Genomic DNA, 13,164 nt, shown 5'->3' with positions numbered 1-13,164 from the left:
CCATGTCAGAGCTCAGACCTCACACCGAAAACCATTCTTCATAGGAACCAACCTGGACCTGGAGTTGGATCCACCTGGGGGTCCTCTGAGAGTGACGGCTCAGAGGAATATTTGACTAAAAACCAAAACAGTCGTTCAAGAGTGGAACGGTAAGTGTTTGCCAAAAACATTTATGGATTAAACTAAAAGAACTCCCTGCAGTGTCACGTAGTTGTCACTAGGAGGCATTTTAAAAGACTGTCTCACTGCAGATCAGTCTGTTCATGATCTTAGTTCAATAATTCAACATGGAGGATAATCTGATGAACGTCTAAAACAGAAGAAATGAGTTTTAATAAAACAAATATTTTTTTATCAGAATCCGACAGAGATTTGAATATGGATCTGGATCCAGCTGTGTGTCCTTCAGGAGTGATGAGTCAAAGGACTTTAATCTTGACTTCAAGTCCATCAGTCCAGGAGTGAAACAGTAAGTGTTTATCAGAGTTAAAGGAGTCTGGATAATAGTTCAGATGATCAATAGTATTCAGATGAATGACTTAAGTTCTGTTTCAGTTCTTGTTTTTAGAAAACTAGTGTTAAGCTTGATAACTTTGAAAGAGAAAGTTTTCAAGCTAGTGTTCCATCTTCAAAGTGGCTCATGTTTTAAAGGCTTTTCAGGTTTATGTACAAAAACAAAATAATTAGTCTTGTAATCACTCTGTGGGTCTATCTATAGAAAGAGAAACAGTAATCAATGTTCTGTTTGGTGACTCGCTGTGTATAACAATCAATCTGGACAAGAGGAAGGAAAGAGCTGTTCCAGAATCCAGGAAACTAGAAGCAAAGTCAAATCTGTCATTGTAAATCTGTTCATCTGTAACTGATCTGGAATGAGAATGTTAAAAAAGTATAAGGAAAAAAGATGAATTTCGAAAAAAATGCTAAAGGATACATTTACCGTGAGATGAGCATGTTAGTTTACTACATTATTCTCCAAACTTTAATATGGTAAATGGTAAATGGCGTATACTTGTATAGCGCTTTCTACCCTCCTTCGAGGGCCCAAAGCGCTTCACAGTCACAGACCCATTCACCCATTCACACACACATTCACACACTGGTGGTGGCTCCGCTGCCGAACACTGGCGCCAACCTCCCACCAGAGGCAATTCGGGGTTCAGTGTCTTGCCCAAGGACACTTCGACACATGGACGGGCAAGGCGGGAATCGAACCCGCTCACTTCTGATCAGGAGTCGACCGCCCTACCACTGCACCACGGCCGCCCTTATAATTTAAACTCAATTCTAAAAGTATAAAAATGAGGTTTTATCGTCTCCATTTACTGCAGGAATGAGACATTTTGACCAAAGAATAACAAAGACACATCCAGGTTCTCTGGATGAATATTCCGTCTGAAATGTTGAAACAGGAAAATGTTGAGTTTCTGACTGATCCGTCTCCTGATGTTTCCTCAAAACTACCAAGAAAACTGTGGAGTTAACTAAGTGATCCAACGTTTCATCCTCCACTTGACAGAAAATACCAAACTCAACGCCAAACTGAACTTTGTTCTTCAGAAAACTGGAGACTAGAAACATTGAATCATCTTCAAATGAGTTCCTTTGAGTTTGAGAGAAATGGAGGATTTGACAGATTCAAATGAACTTTAACCATCACTGATTGTTTGAATTAGAAACTATTTGACCAGAGATTCTGTTGTCATTGTAGATAAATGATTACAGACAGTAACTGCATGCAGTATCACATAGTTGTCACTAGGAGGCGTTTGAACAGACTGTCTCACTGCAGATCAGTCTGTTCATGATCTGAGTTCATTAGTTTAACATGGAAGATAATCTGATGAACCTCCATCACAGAAGAAATGAGTTTTTAATAAAACTAATATTTTTTTATCAGAATCCGACAGAAATTTGGATCTGGATCTGGATCCAGCTGTGTGTCCTCCAGGAGTGATGAGTCAAAGGGTTTTAATCTTGACTTCAAGTCCATCAGTCCAGGAGTGAAACAGTAAGTGTTTGTCAGAGTTTAATGAGTCTGGATAATAGTTCAGATGATCAATAGTTTTCAGATGAATGACTTAAGTTCTGTTTCAGTTCTTGTTTTTAGAAAACTAGTGTTAAGCTTGATAACTTTGAAAGACAAAGTTTTCAAGCTAGTGTTCCATCTTCAAAGTGACTCATTTTTTAAAGGTTTTTCAGGTTTATGTACAAAAACAAAATACAGAATTTTGTAATTAGTCTGTGGGTCTATCTATAGAAAGAGAAACAGTAATCAATGTTCTGTTTGGTGACTCGCTGTGTATAACAATCAATCTGGACAAGAGGAAGGAAAGAGCTGTTCCAGAATCCAGGAAACTAGAAGCAAAGTCAAATCTGTCATTGTAAATCTGTTCATCTGTAACTGATCTGGAATGAGAATGTTAAAAAGTATAAGAAGGAACAAAGATGAATCCTGAAAAAAACTGTTTTTAAAAAAAGTGCTAAAGGAGACATTTGCTGTGAGATGAACATGTTAGTTTTCCAAACTTGAATATAATTTCAAACTCAATTCTAAAAGTATCAAAATGAGGTTTTATTGTCTCTATTTACTGCAGGAATGAGGCATTTTGACCAAAGAATAACAAAGACACATCCAGGTTCTCTGGATGAATATTCCGTCTGAAATGTTGAAACAGGAAAATGTTGAGTTTCTGACTGATCCGTCTCCTGATGTTTCCTCAAAACTACCAAGAAAACTGTGGAGTTAACTAAGTGATCCAACGTTTCATCCTCCACTTGACAGAAAATACCAAACTCAACACCAAACTGAACTTTGTTCTTCAGAAAACTGGAGACTAGATACTGGATACTGTGCAGAATTTAACCTTGAGTTTAGTAAACTGCTGTCTATAATTTGTCTTGATTTTAAGATCCATTATGGAAATCTTGAGAACAAAGGGACTAAGGACCTGATAAACACTCTGGACAATTTTGGGTTGACTCAACATGTAACAGAGCCCACACACAACAGAGGGAATATTCTTGATTTATTGATTTCCAAAGGTCTGAACATCTCTAAGGTTACTGTATGTGATTTAGGTCTGTCTGATCACTGCTGTGTTTTCTGTGAGAGCACAATTCCAGTACACACAAATGTTTTGAGGGAGGAGATCACAAAACGGTATATAACTGAAAATACTAGCGAGATGTCCAACTAGATTTTCTCTCTGACTCCTCCAGTCTCAGGGAATTCAGTCAACGCACTTGTTAATAGCTTTAACATCCATCCATCCATCCATCTTCTTGACCGCTCTGTCCCTTTCGGGGTCGCGGTAGCTTTAACAAGTTTAGCTAATAGTTTAGCAACGTTTTTGGCTAATTTGTTATCTACTCCAAGATGGCTGACGCTGACACTGTACCGCTCGGAGTTTCCTGCACTCCCATGTGTGAGAACTGCAACTCAGGACACCGCCAACTTCAAGCCACTGTCCAAAAGCTGAGACTGGAGCTCAAGGAAAAACAAAACTTCATAGAGAAAATTCTCTCAGTTTCAGCTTCACAATCCAAGTATATTCAACACCTGCAGCTGTCAAATCGTTCAATGTCACAGACGCTGCCGTGGTTCGGAGAACTTCCCGCTGAGGCTAATTCCACCGCTACCACAGCAATGTTGTTCAAATATGTGGCCGTGATAACAAATGATGGGAGCGGACAGTCGCGGCTCCAAGCACCACCGACACCAGCTCCGCAGTTGAAGCCAGGAGTCCACAGGACCTCCATGATGACCAGACCGACACTGGACCCAGGGCTCCAGCCCTTTCCTCCACGCCGAGACAATCATGGGCTGAAGTGACACGTTGTGGCCAGAGGAACTGTGGATCTAAACCTGAGACTGCCAGCTCGGAAAACCTAGCGCTTTCTAACTGCTTTGCCCCGCTGGCTGAAGGCGTCATTGCGGCGTCAGCGACGTGAGCAGGCCCACCGGGACCGACATCGGGTGGAGTTCCTACCATGACATCCAGCTCTGCCGCGGGTCTCTGCGGAGCGACGGGTCCCGCTTCCTCCTGTCCGGATCCAACGGCGTCTGCTGCTGCTTCGGAGCCCGCCTTGGTGGAGCCTGATCGGGACGCGCTTCTTCCTGGAGTCACGGCGCCTCCGCCGGGGGCCTCCGCTGTTTCTTCGGTGTCCGCCGCGAGAGGAAAACGCCGCCACCGTCTGCTTTGCGAGGCCGTGGCCCGACGCTCGGGCGAGCTGTCCCGGGGATCGCGCGCCGCACTCTCCCGCTCACCAGCTTCAGCGGATCCCATGCCAAAAGCGGATCTTTGTATTGGATCACTGCCTGCCGGGAAACATCTCTCTGGAGCTCTCATCCCTCCACCTGAGCCCGCGGAGGCTGCTGCTCGTCACCCAGAGAGATCGGGGAGAACCGGACCTGTGCAGCTGCTCATCGTGGGAGATTCCGTTGTCCGGCTTGTCCATGTTGCCAGGTGCCAAACACTTTCATTCTTAGGATCAGCCATCAATGACATTAATAACTCTGCCCACCAACTCACTGTTAAATACCTCTCTGCTGAGACATTTATTATACATGCAGGCACCAACAACCTTAAACTGACCAATCTGAGACTCTGAAAGTGGACTTTATTAACCTCATTCACAACATCCAAGATTTAAACATAAACTGTATCATATCTGGACCACTTCCTGCACCCCGTTACGGAGACATCATGTTCTCACGCGTCAGCTTCACATCTGGTTAAAATCATATTGTCATTCCATGAGCATTCCATACATCGATAACTTCACAATATTCTACAATAGACCATATCTCTTCAAAGCAGACGGTTTACACCCCAACAATAATGGTTCCCGTCTTCTTAGCTTTAACATTGATCTCACCCTCCGTTCTTTCCAAACCATAAGCTGACGGTCGAACCAGGACATCCACACCCCTGATCCATCATTCTCTGCCACTCAGCATCACATACCAGTTCATATCACCAATAGATGTTCCAATCTCTTCAATTCTTTCCCAAGTGCCTCGCACGTCAGATGTCTCCGTCCAATTCACACAACACCAGTCACTAAACCCATCTCATGCTCACGTCAGATTTTACCCACAACAACGAAAATGGCTCTTTTTAATGTCAGATCACTTTTAAGCAAGTCTTTTATCATCAATGACCTTATTTTAGACTATGATTTAACTTGTCTGTTTTTAACTGAAACCTGGCTTGGCACTGATGCTCCAGCTATTCTCACTGAGGCTTCTCCACCTAATTTTAACTTTTTATTTTCAATCAGGGGAGGTAAGAAAGGTGGTGGCACAGCATTGATAGCTCACGAAACAATAATGTCTGAAAATATTGTATTTGACAAATACTCTTCGTTTGAGCATCATGCTTTTCTCTTTGGTGCCCCACCTGTTTTAGCTGTCACAGTGTATAGACCACCAAACCCTCCTTCCTGTTTTATTGAAGAATTCCCTGAATTTTTATCATCTCTTCACATTAGGTACAACAGGATTTTAATTACTGGTGATTTTTATTTACATGTTTATAAAAATGAGGATGTCTATGCTTGTGAGTTTTTAAATCTTCTTAGCAGCATGGATTTTAAACAACATGTCACACAGGCCACTCACAACAGATTTCACCAGTGAAATCCAGCAGGAAGCCTCAGTGAGAACTGTGAGGAAACGGTATATAACTCCTGAAGTGGCTGCAAGTTTTATTAATAATTTTAACCAAACTCCTGCTCAGACTGTATCTGCATCCTGTGATTTTATGGTTGATGATTTTAATAACAGACTGCAGTCTTCCTTAGATGCAGTGGCTTCAGTAAAGACAAAAACATTAAGAACCACTTCTAAAACACCATGGAAGACTGATGACATAAGGTGTCTGAAACAGAAGTGCAGAAGAGCAGAGAGGAGATACAGGAAGTCTAAATTAATAATTCATCTAGAAATTTTAAAGGAACAACTCAAAATGTACAATAACTCAGTTAAAAAGGCCAGAACTCTTTACTTTTCAAACATTATTACAGAAAATAAAAATAATCCAAAATTTATTTTTAAAACAATAGATATTTTAATAAATAAAGATTTTAATAAGTCCTCCATGCCGTCATCTAATGCTGCATGTGAGGACTTCGCAGACCACTTCATGGGTAAAGTCAATGCTATAAGAACTAACATTTCATCTGTGCAATACTCTGGTTCTAACAGATCACCAGCATTGGTTTTACCTGAGGAAACACTGGGGAGTTTTGTCCTGGTTGATGTGGAAATGCTTGGTCGAGTTTTATCCCAAGTAAACACCAAAACCTGCCTTTTAGATCCCATTCCCACTTCACTTTTTAAAACTTTTTATGGATTCTTTGAGTCAGAGCTTTTAAACATAGTAAACTGCTCTCTTCAGACGGGTGTCTTCCCCTCTGCCTGTAAAACAGCAGTGGTGAGGCCCCTTCTGAAGAAGAGCAGTTTAGATCCAAATATTTTGGATAACTACAGACCTGTATCCAACTTACCGTTTTTAATTAAAATTATCAAAAAAAGTGTCGCTACTCAACTTCATGAGTTTTTAAATCACAAAAATATTTTAGAAAAATATCAGTCTGGTTTTAGAATGAACCACAGTACAGAGACGGCTCTTTTAAAGATCGTTAATGATCTTAGAATTAATTTAGACTCACAGAAACTTTCTGTTCTGGTGCTGCTGGATCTTAGTGCCGCCTTTGAAACAGTAGATCACCAGATTTTATTGGATAGACTTAGGAGTCTAGTGGGCCTCTCTGGAAATGTCCTTAAGTGGTTTTATTCTTACCTTACAGACCGACACTTTTATGTAAGTATGGATACATGCTCCTCAGGAATCCATGAAATAAGTTGTGGGGTTCCCCAAGGGTCGATTTTAGGTCCCATTCTTTTTAACTTGTACATGTTGCCTCTTGGGGATGTCATCAGGAGACACGGCGTTGACTTTCACAGCTATGCTGATGATACTCAACTTTACATCGCCGTGTCTCCTGATGACCTTGAACCTTTAAATACTCTTTTAAATTGTATTTTAGATATAAAGTCATGGATGGCAGAGAACTTCCTTCAGCTCAACCAGGAAGGTTTTCTTTTTGTATATGTTTTTGTTTTTAATGTAAAGCGCTTCGAGCTGCGCAAAGTATGAGAAGCGCTTTTTTATAAATAAAATTTGATTGATTGATTGAATTCCAACATGTCAAATAGCATGGATAGTATTGCTCCTAGTAAGGTGACGGTGATCTCTGGTAGGAAAAAATCTCCATGGAGAAATTCCATTCTGATAAAGAACGGAAAAAGAGAATGTCGGAAATCTGAACGCACATGGAGAAAATCTAAACTACAGCTTGATTATGACATCTATAAAGAGAAACTTGAGGGATCATGATCATGATGGCAGCGCGCATGGACGCAGCGGCTCAAAGTTCTCCTTTTTAGTGTTTTATTTCACTGTTTTGGTATGGAATGTTACTCGTTTGGAGCACTTTTTGCTGGGCGAACAACATCTACAGCCGGCATGAGCTCCTCAAGATAGTAAGTAAGTAAGTAAGTAAATTTTATTTATAGAGCACCTTTCACAGATAAAATCACAAAGTGCTTTACACAGTAAAACAATGAAAGAAAAATACAACAGATTAAAACAATAAAAAAAACATAATACAGTACAAATTAACTAAAAGCTCTTTTAAAAATCAGAGTTTTCAGCTGTTTCTTAAAAGCCTCGACATTGTCAGTCAGGCGGAGTGATAAGGACAGGGCGTTCCACAGTCTTGGGGCTACTGCTTGAAAAGAGAGGTCACCTCGAGTTTTATAACGAGTCTTTGGGAATCTAAGAAGGTTCAAAGCTGAGGATCGCAGGGAGCGGCTAGCGACATACGGTACAAGTACCTGGGAAATATAACCAGGTGCCTGCCCATTAAGAGCTCTAAAAATCAAAACTAAGATTTTAAAATTATTTCTAAAACTAACAGGTAGCCAATGTAAAAAAGATAAAACAGGGGAAATATGAGCCCTTCTGCTGCATCCAGTTAAAAGCCTAGCAGCTGCATTTTGCACCAGCTGAAGGCGATGTACTGTGGACTAATTAAAACAAGTAAAAAGGGAATTACAATGGTATAAACGAGATGAAATAAAAGTATGGACCACAGTCTCCAGGTCAGCCTTGGTTACCATTTTCCCAGCTTAGAAATATTTCTCAGGTGGTAAAAACAGTTTTTGACCAAATGTTTTGAATGATTATTGAAGGACAAAGACTGGTCAAACATTACTCCGAGGTTTCTGAGGGTAGGTTTGCAGGAGGAGCCGAGGAGCCTAAGTGATGTTTAATAGAGGTGACTTGATGTTCGGGGGCAATTATCAGGGTTTCTGTTTTCTTTTCATTTAGTTGAAGATAATTGAGACTTAGCCAGTCTTTGATGCATGAGAGGCAAAGTAATAAGTCATCTAACTTATGAAACTCAGACTCACTAAAAGAGCAGTACAGTTGGAGGTCATCAGTGTATAAATGGTAAGACACATTTTTAAAACTACTAATATTTTTTCCAAGAGGGTTGATATACAAAAGAAATAGGATTGGACCAAGAACTGAGCCCTGGGGGACACCATGCAACAAGTGGGCGACTTCAGATATTAAACCATTTGCATACATGATAGTTGTTCTGTGGGAAAGGTAAGAAGCAAACCATGAAAGTACAGTCCCAGATATTCCAAAATTTTCTTGTAGTAGACATAATAATACATAATAATGTCTTATGGTCGACTGTGTCAAAGGCTGAGGACAGATCCAACAAAACCAAAACTGTGTATTGACCTGAGTCTGCGACCATCAGAATGTCATTAGAGATTTTTAAGAGGGCAGTCTCGGTAGAATGTAGTTTTCGGAACCCAGACTGAAACTGATCTAAAATACCATATGTATTCACAAAAAGTGTCAACTGACCTGCAACAACTTTCTCCATAATCTTTGCTAATAATGGCAATTTTGATATTGGCCGATAACTACTTGGCTCCAGTGGATCCAAAATGGGCATCTTTAATACTGGACTTAATGCTGCCTGTTTGAGAGAATTGGGCACTGCACCAGTTGAAAATGAAATATTTATCAGTTTGACAACCTGTGGACCAACTGCATCGGTAACACTTTATAAAAAGATTCCTTAACAATCTTTCTTAACACATTAATAAGCATTATTAACATTCTTATAAGGTGTTAGTAAGACATTTATTGGTGTAATAAGACTAATAAGGCTTATTAAATTCCTAAGTTAACACATTTACAAGCATTATTAGTGTGTTAATATCATGCTTATCGTTACGTTTATTACCATCTTATATGTGGAACAAATTGTTAATAAGTGTTAACAAACTTAATAAGAATCATTAACAAAACTTGTTAACAGATTAGTAAACCTTATTAATGTGTACAGTTCTCGTAAGACATTTAATATCATTATAGATGTCTCACACTGACTTATGTGTTAATAAGCTTAATAAGAATCCTTAAAAAACTTTGTTAACAGATTAGCAAGAATTAATGTGTTAAATGCTAGTAAAATATTTATTAGCATTATAGGTGTCTTGCAAATACCTGATGGTGTTAGTGAGAATATTGACTCAGACCATTGTCTACAAAGATCATATTAGTAAACTGGTAGTAAGCTTAATAAATGTATTAATTGTTGTAGCTTTATGTTTTGCTGAACTGCTCTGTGTTGCCTTAACGTGGGTTGCGGTCTGGTGAACTCTTTATAAGGACAGACAACAGGGACTCAGCTCTATTCATGTAGCAACAGTCACCGCTTTAATGTCTGACTCATAGACTGTAAAAACAACATTTTATATACAGTCTATGGTCTGACTCTACAAGAACTTATATGGCAGCTTCGCCCTCATTTGCCTGGCGGTGGTATAACAATACATCACATCCCTCTTTTCCAAGACATATTGGTTATTATATTTTGAACAGTTAGTTGAACGTAAATGTACCTTAAAAAAAACGAATATTAAACATCTTTATGTATGTAGCATCATAGCAAGGCCCATTCAGGTTGCAAATAATTTTACATGAAAGTAATGTACATCTTAATCCACTACTCTGAATATAAACATACCAATATGTAACATTTCTTAAAATATGTCAAAACAAACTGTTTTTCTTTCAGATGCAAATAAACAAACACAATGACATTGTAAACATAAACTGTCACCTTAGTTAGTCTCTCTATCTGGCAGGACGTCTTACTGCCCGACCACTGCGTGTGTGGTAAAATCCAGTGTTATCCATATCTTCAGAAAAGGATTCCTGCGGGGAATCACATGCTGGTGGCTCAACTGGTTCAGGATTTTGAGAAGACAGTCCATCTGGGTCCAAGTTCAGGGTTGTGTCCTTGAACAGACTTGGGTGTATTTTCCTCAGATGTCTTCTGTTCCTCCTGAGAGTATCACCTGATGCTGTTTGCACGGTGTAGGAGCGTGGTTCCTCTCTTTGATGAATGATGACAGCTGGCTCCCAACCGCGTTGTGTTTGTATATTCACAGTGTCACCAGGAGATAGAACTGGTAGTGATCTTGCATGCTGGTCAAAGTGTAACTTTTGTTTTGTTTGCATCTCTCTCACTTTGTCTGGGATGTTTCTCTGAGTTGACTGTTTCAACACATTGCTAGTACATGGCAGTGTGCTGCGTAGGACTCTTCCCATCAACATTTGTGCGGGGGACAAGTTTAATCCAGTAACTGGGGTGTTTCTCAGTGATAACAGCACTAGATGTGGATCGGTGCCGGTCTGGATTGCTTTCTTAAGTGCATGTTTGACAGTCTTAATGGCTCGTTCTGCCATTCCGTTTGAAGAGGGAAAACCGGGACTGGAATAAGTGAGCTTTATTTCCCATGCATCTGCAAATTATTTCATCTCAATCAATCAATCATATTTATTAAACAGGTAAAGATTAAAACAATCAGGCCTGACTCAGTTCAAAACTGGTTTTCAGCAGGTTCCTGCTCTGCAGAACATAAAAACACCATACAGTATACGCAACAAGACAGACAGCAACAATAACACACTCAAAGACAAAACAGAGATTTTACATGAAGGGGGGTCAACAGCCACATCAGTGATTACAGATGTAAATGTCTTTTATGTGATTTGCACATTTCTTTTTTAACTGAATTTTTGTGGTTGCTGCCCTGATGTCTTGGGGGAGGTTGTTCCAAGCTTTAGTAAAAACATAAAAGAAGGATTTCTGTCCGTAAGAGTTTTTAAAAGCAGGTAAAGGCAGAAGTCCATTTGTGCAGGATCTGGTGGAATTTTCAGACCTGAGTTTTGGGGTCATTGCCCTAAGTGCTGCAGCAGTTTGTCCACTTAAAATGTGGTGATACAGTCTGAGTCCATGGTTTAATGAGAAGTCTTGTAATGTTAGAGCATTGGAATGTGAGAGTGCTATGCAGTGGTGAGTCCATCCGGGGAGCTTGTGGTGAATCTTGTAGGCTCTGTTGTAAAGTCTTGCTATTGAATGTAGAAGTTCATTTGTTGTGAGTGACCAAACAGGTAGACAATATGAAACAGAAGACATAATGATTGCATGAAGGTAGGTATTGGAGACTGAAAGAGATAGATAGGGTCTGATTTTGCTGTAGACATATAGCTTTTGCTTCAGTTTTCTAGTTAGGTTTTGGACATGGTTAGTAAAGGTAAGGTGAGAATCGAGAGTAACACCTAAGTACTTATAGTTAGAGACAACTGAGATTTTGTGGCCAGAAAAGGTGATGTGGGTGGCAAGAGATAACTGTCTGCGTGATGAATAAAAGTACATACATTCAGTTTTCTTAGGGTTGAGTGTCAGATGATTTTCATATAGCCAGTCATGTAAATGCTGCAGATCTGCTTTGAGTCCGTCATTAATCATGTCAGTGTTTGGACCAGACAGGAAAATAGTAGTGTCATCAGCATATAGGAGCGAGCTGGAAAATTTAAGAACAGTAGGCAGTTGGTTTATGTACAAAACAAAAAGTAAAGGACCCAGAATGCTGCCTTGTGGAACGCCCATGTCACACTCCAGCATCGGTGATGTTGCCGAGCCAATTTTTACAGCTTTACTACAAAAATCAAATTAACAATGCTGCCTCAAACCCTAAAACTTTATGGCAAGCAATCAAATCGATAACGGGTGAAAACAAAATTAAAAATTCACAGAATTTTCAAATCTCAACGAATGGCATTCTCCTTACCGATAGTGAGAAAATTGCTCATTCTTTTAATGAGTATTTTGTTGCATCTGTACATGAACTGTCTTCCAGTTTCTCTGCTCCAAAATTTCTCCCGTTAGCATCACCTGCCTTTGAACAATTTTTCTTTTCTGAAATTTCACAAGCTGACTTACATAACATTTTGTGTTCACTGAATGTCTCTCATACCCCTGATGTAAATAACTTGAACATGTCTTTTCTGAAAATGCACGCCAGCACTTTTCTACCACTTACTCATCATTTAGTAAACCTGTGTATTAGACAATCTGTATTTCCTGCCATGTGGAAAACAGCCCTTATCCACCCTGTCTTCAAGTCTGGCGACCCCACTGTTGTTTCCAACTACTGCCCAATCGCAATTCTTCCAATATTTTCCAAATTACTGGAAAAAATATTACATAAACAACTAATCATGTATCTTAAAAACAATCATCTGCTTAGTGACTTCCAGCATGGCTTTCGTCCTTCTCATTCAACCCGGACAGCACTGTTGCTTTTAACAGAGCAGATTCGTGCATCTTTAAACAAAGGCCATGTAACAGTAGTCATATTCATAGATTTTTGCAAAGCTTTTGACACAGTTAATCACCAAATTTTATTAAACAAACTCAGTTCTTTTCATTTCTCCTCCTCAGCAGTAAACATGCTTGCATCCTATTTAAATAAATAACAGAGCTCAGACTGTTTGGCTTTACTCAATTTAGAATTGCATATGTTCCGTAACTGCGTAAAGACACGTCGAGCCTCGGGTGTTTTTAGTAACCTGTAATTTTATAGGGAGGAGGCCTTCTGTTTTAGGAGCTGCAATATTTCAGGAGTCAACCAAGGAATTTTATTCTGTTTAATGGGAATTTCACAAGTAGTTACCGTATTTTCCGGACTATAAGTCGCGTTTTTTTTCATAG

General features: G+C 39.7%; 1 protein-coding gene across 1 annotated transcript in view; it reads left to right on the top strand.

Moving 5' to 3' along the window:
* Window positions 1–3,993: 3,993 nt before the first annotated feature.
* LOC112140578 (NLR family CARD domain-containing protein 3-like) overlaps window positions 3,994–13,164 on the top strand; it is a 16,339-nt gene continuing 7,168 nt past the window's right edge. The window contains exon 1 of the mRNA XM_024263565.1: window positions 3,994–4,446. Coding sequence (XP_024119333.1) covers window positions 3,994–4,446 — 453 coding nt within the window. The remainder of the gene's footprint in view (window positions 4,447–13,164) is intronic.

The sequence above is a fragment of the Oryzias melastigma genome, unplaced genomic scaffold (genome assembly GCF_002922805.2).
Source record: "Oryzias melastigma strain HK-1 unplaced genomic scaffold, ASM292280v2 sc00383, whole genome shotgun sequence".
Lineage (NCBI taxonomy): Eukaryota > Metazoa > Chordata > Actinopteri > Beloniformes > Adrianichthyidae > Oryzias > Oryzias melastigma.
This window is presented reverse-complemented; position numbering and strand designations above follow the sequence as displayed.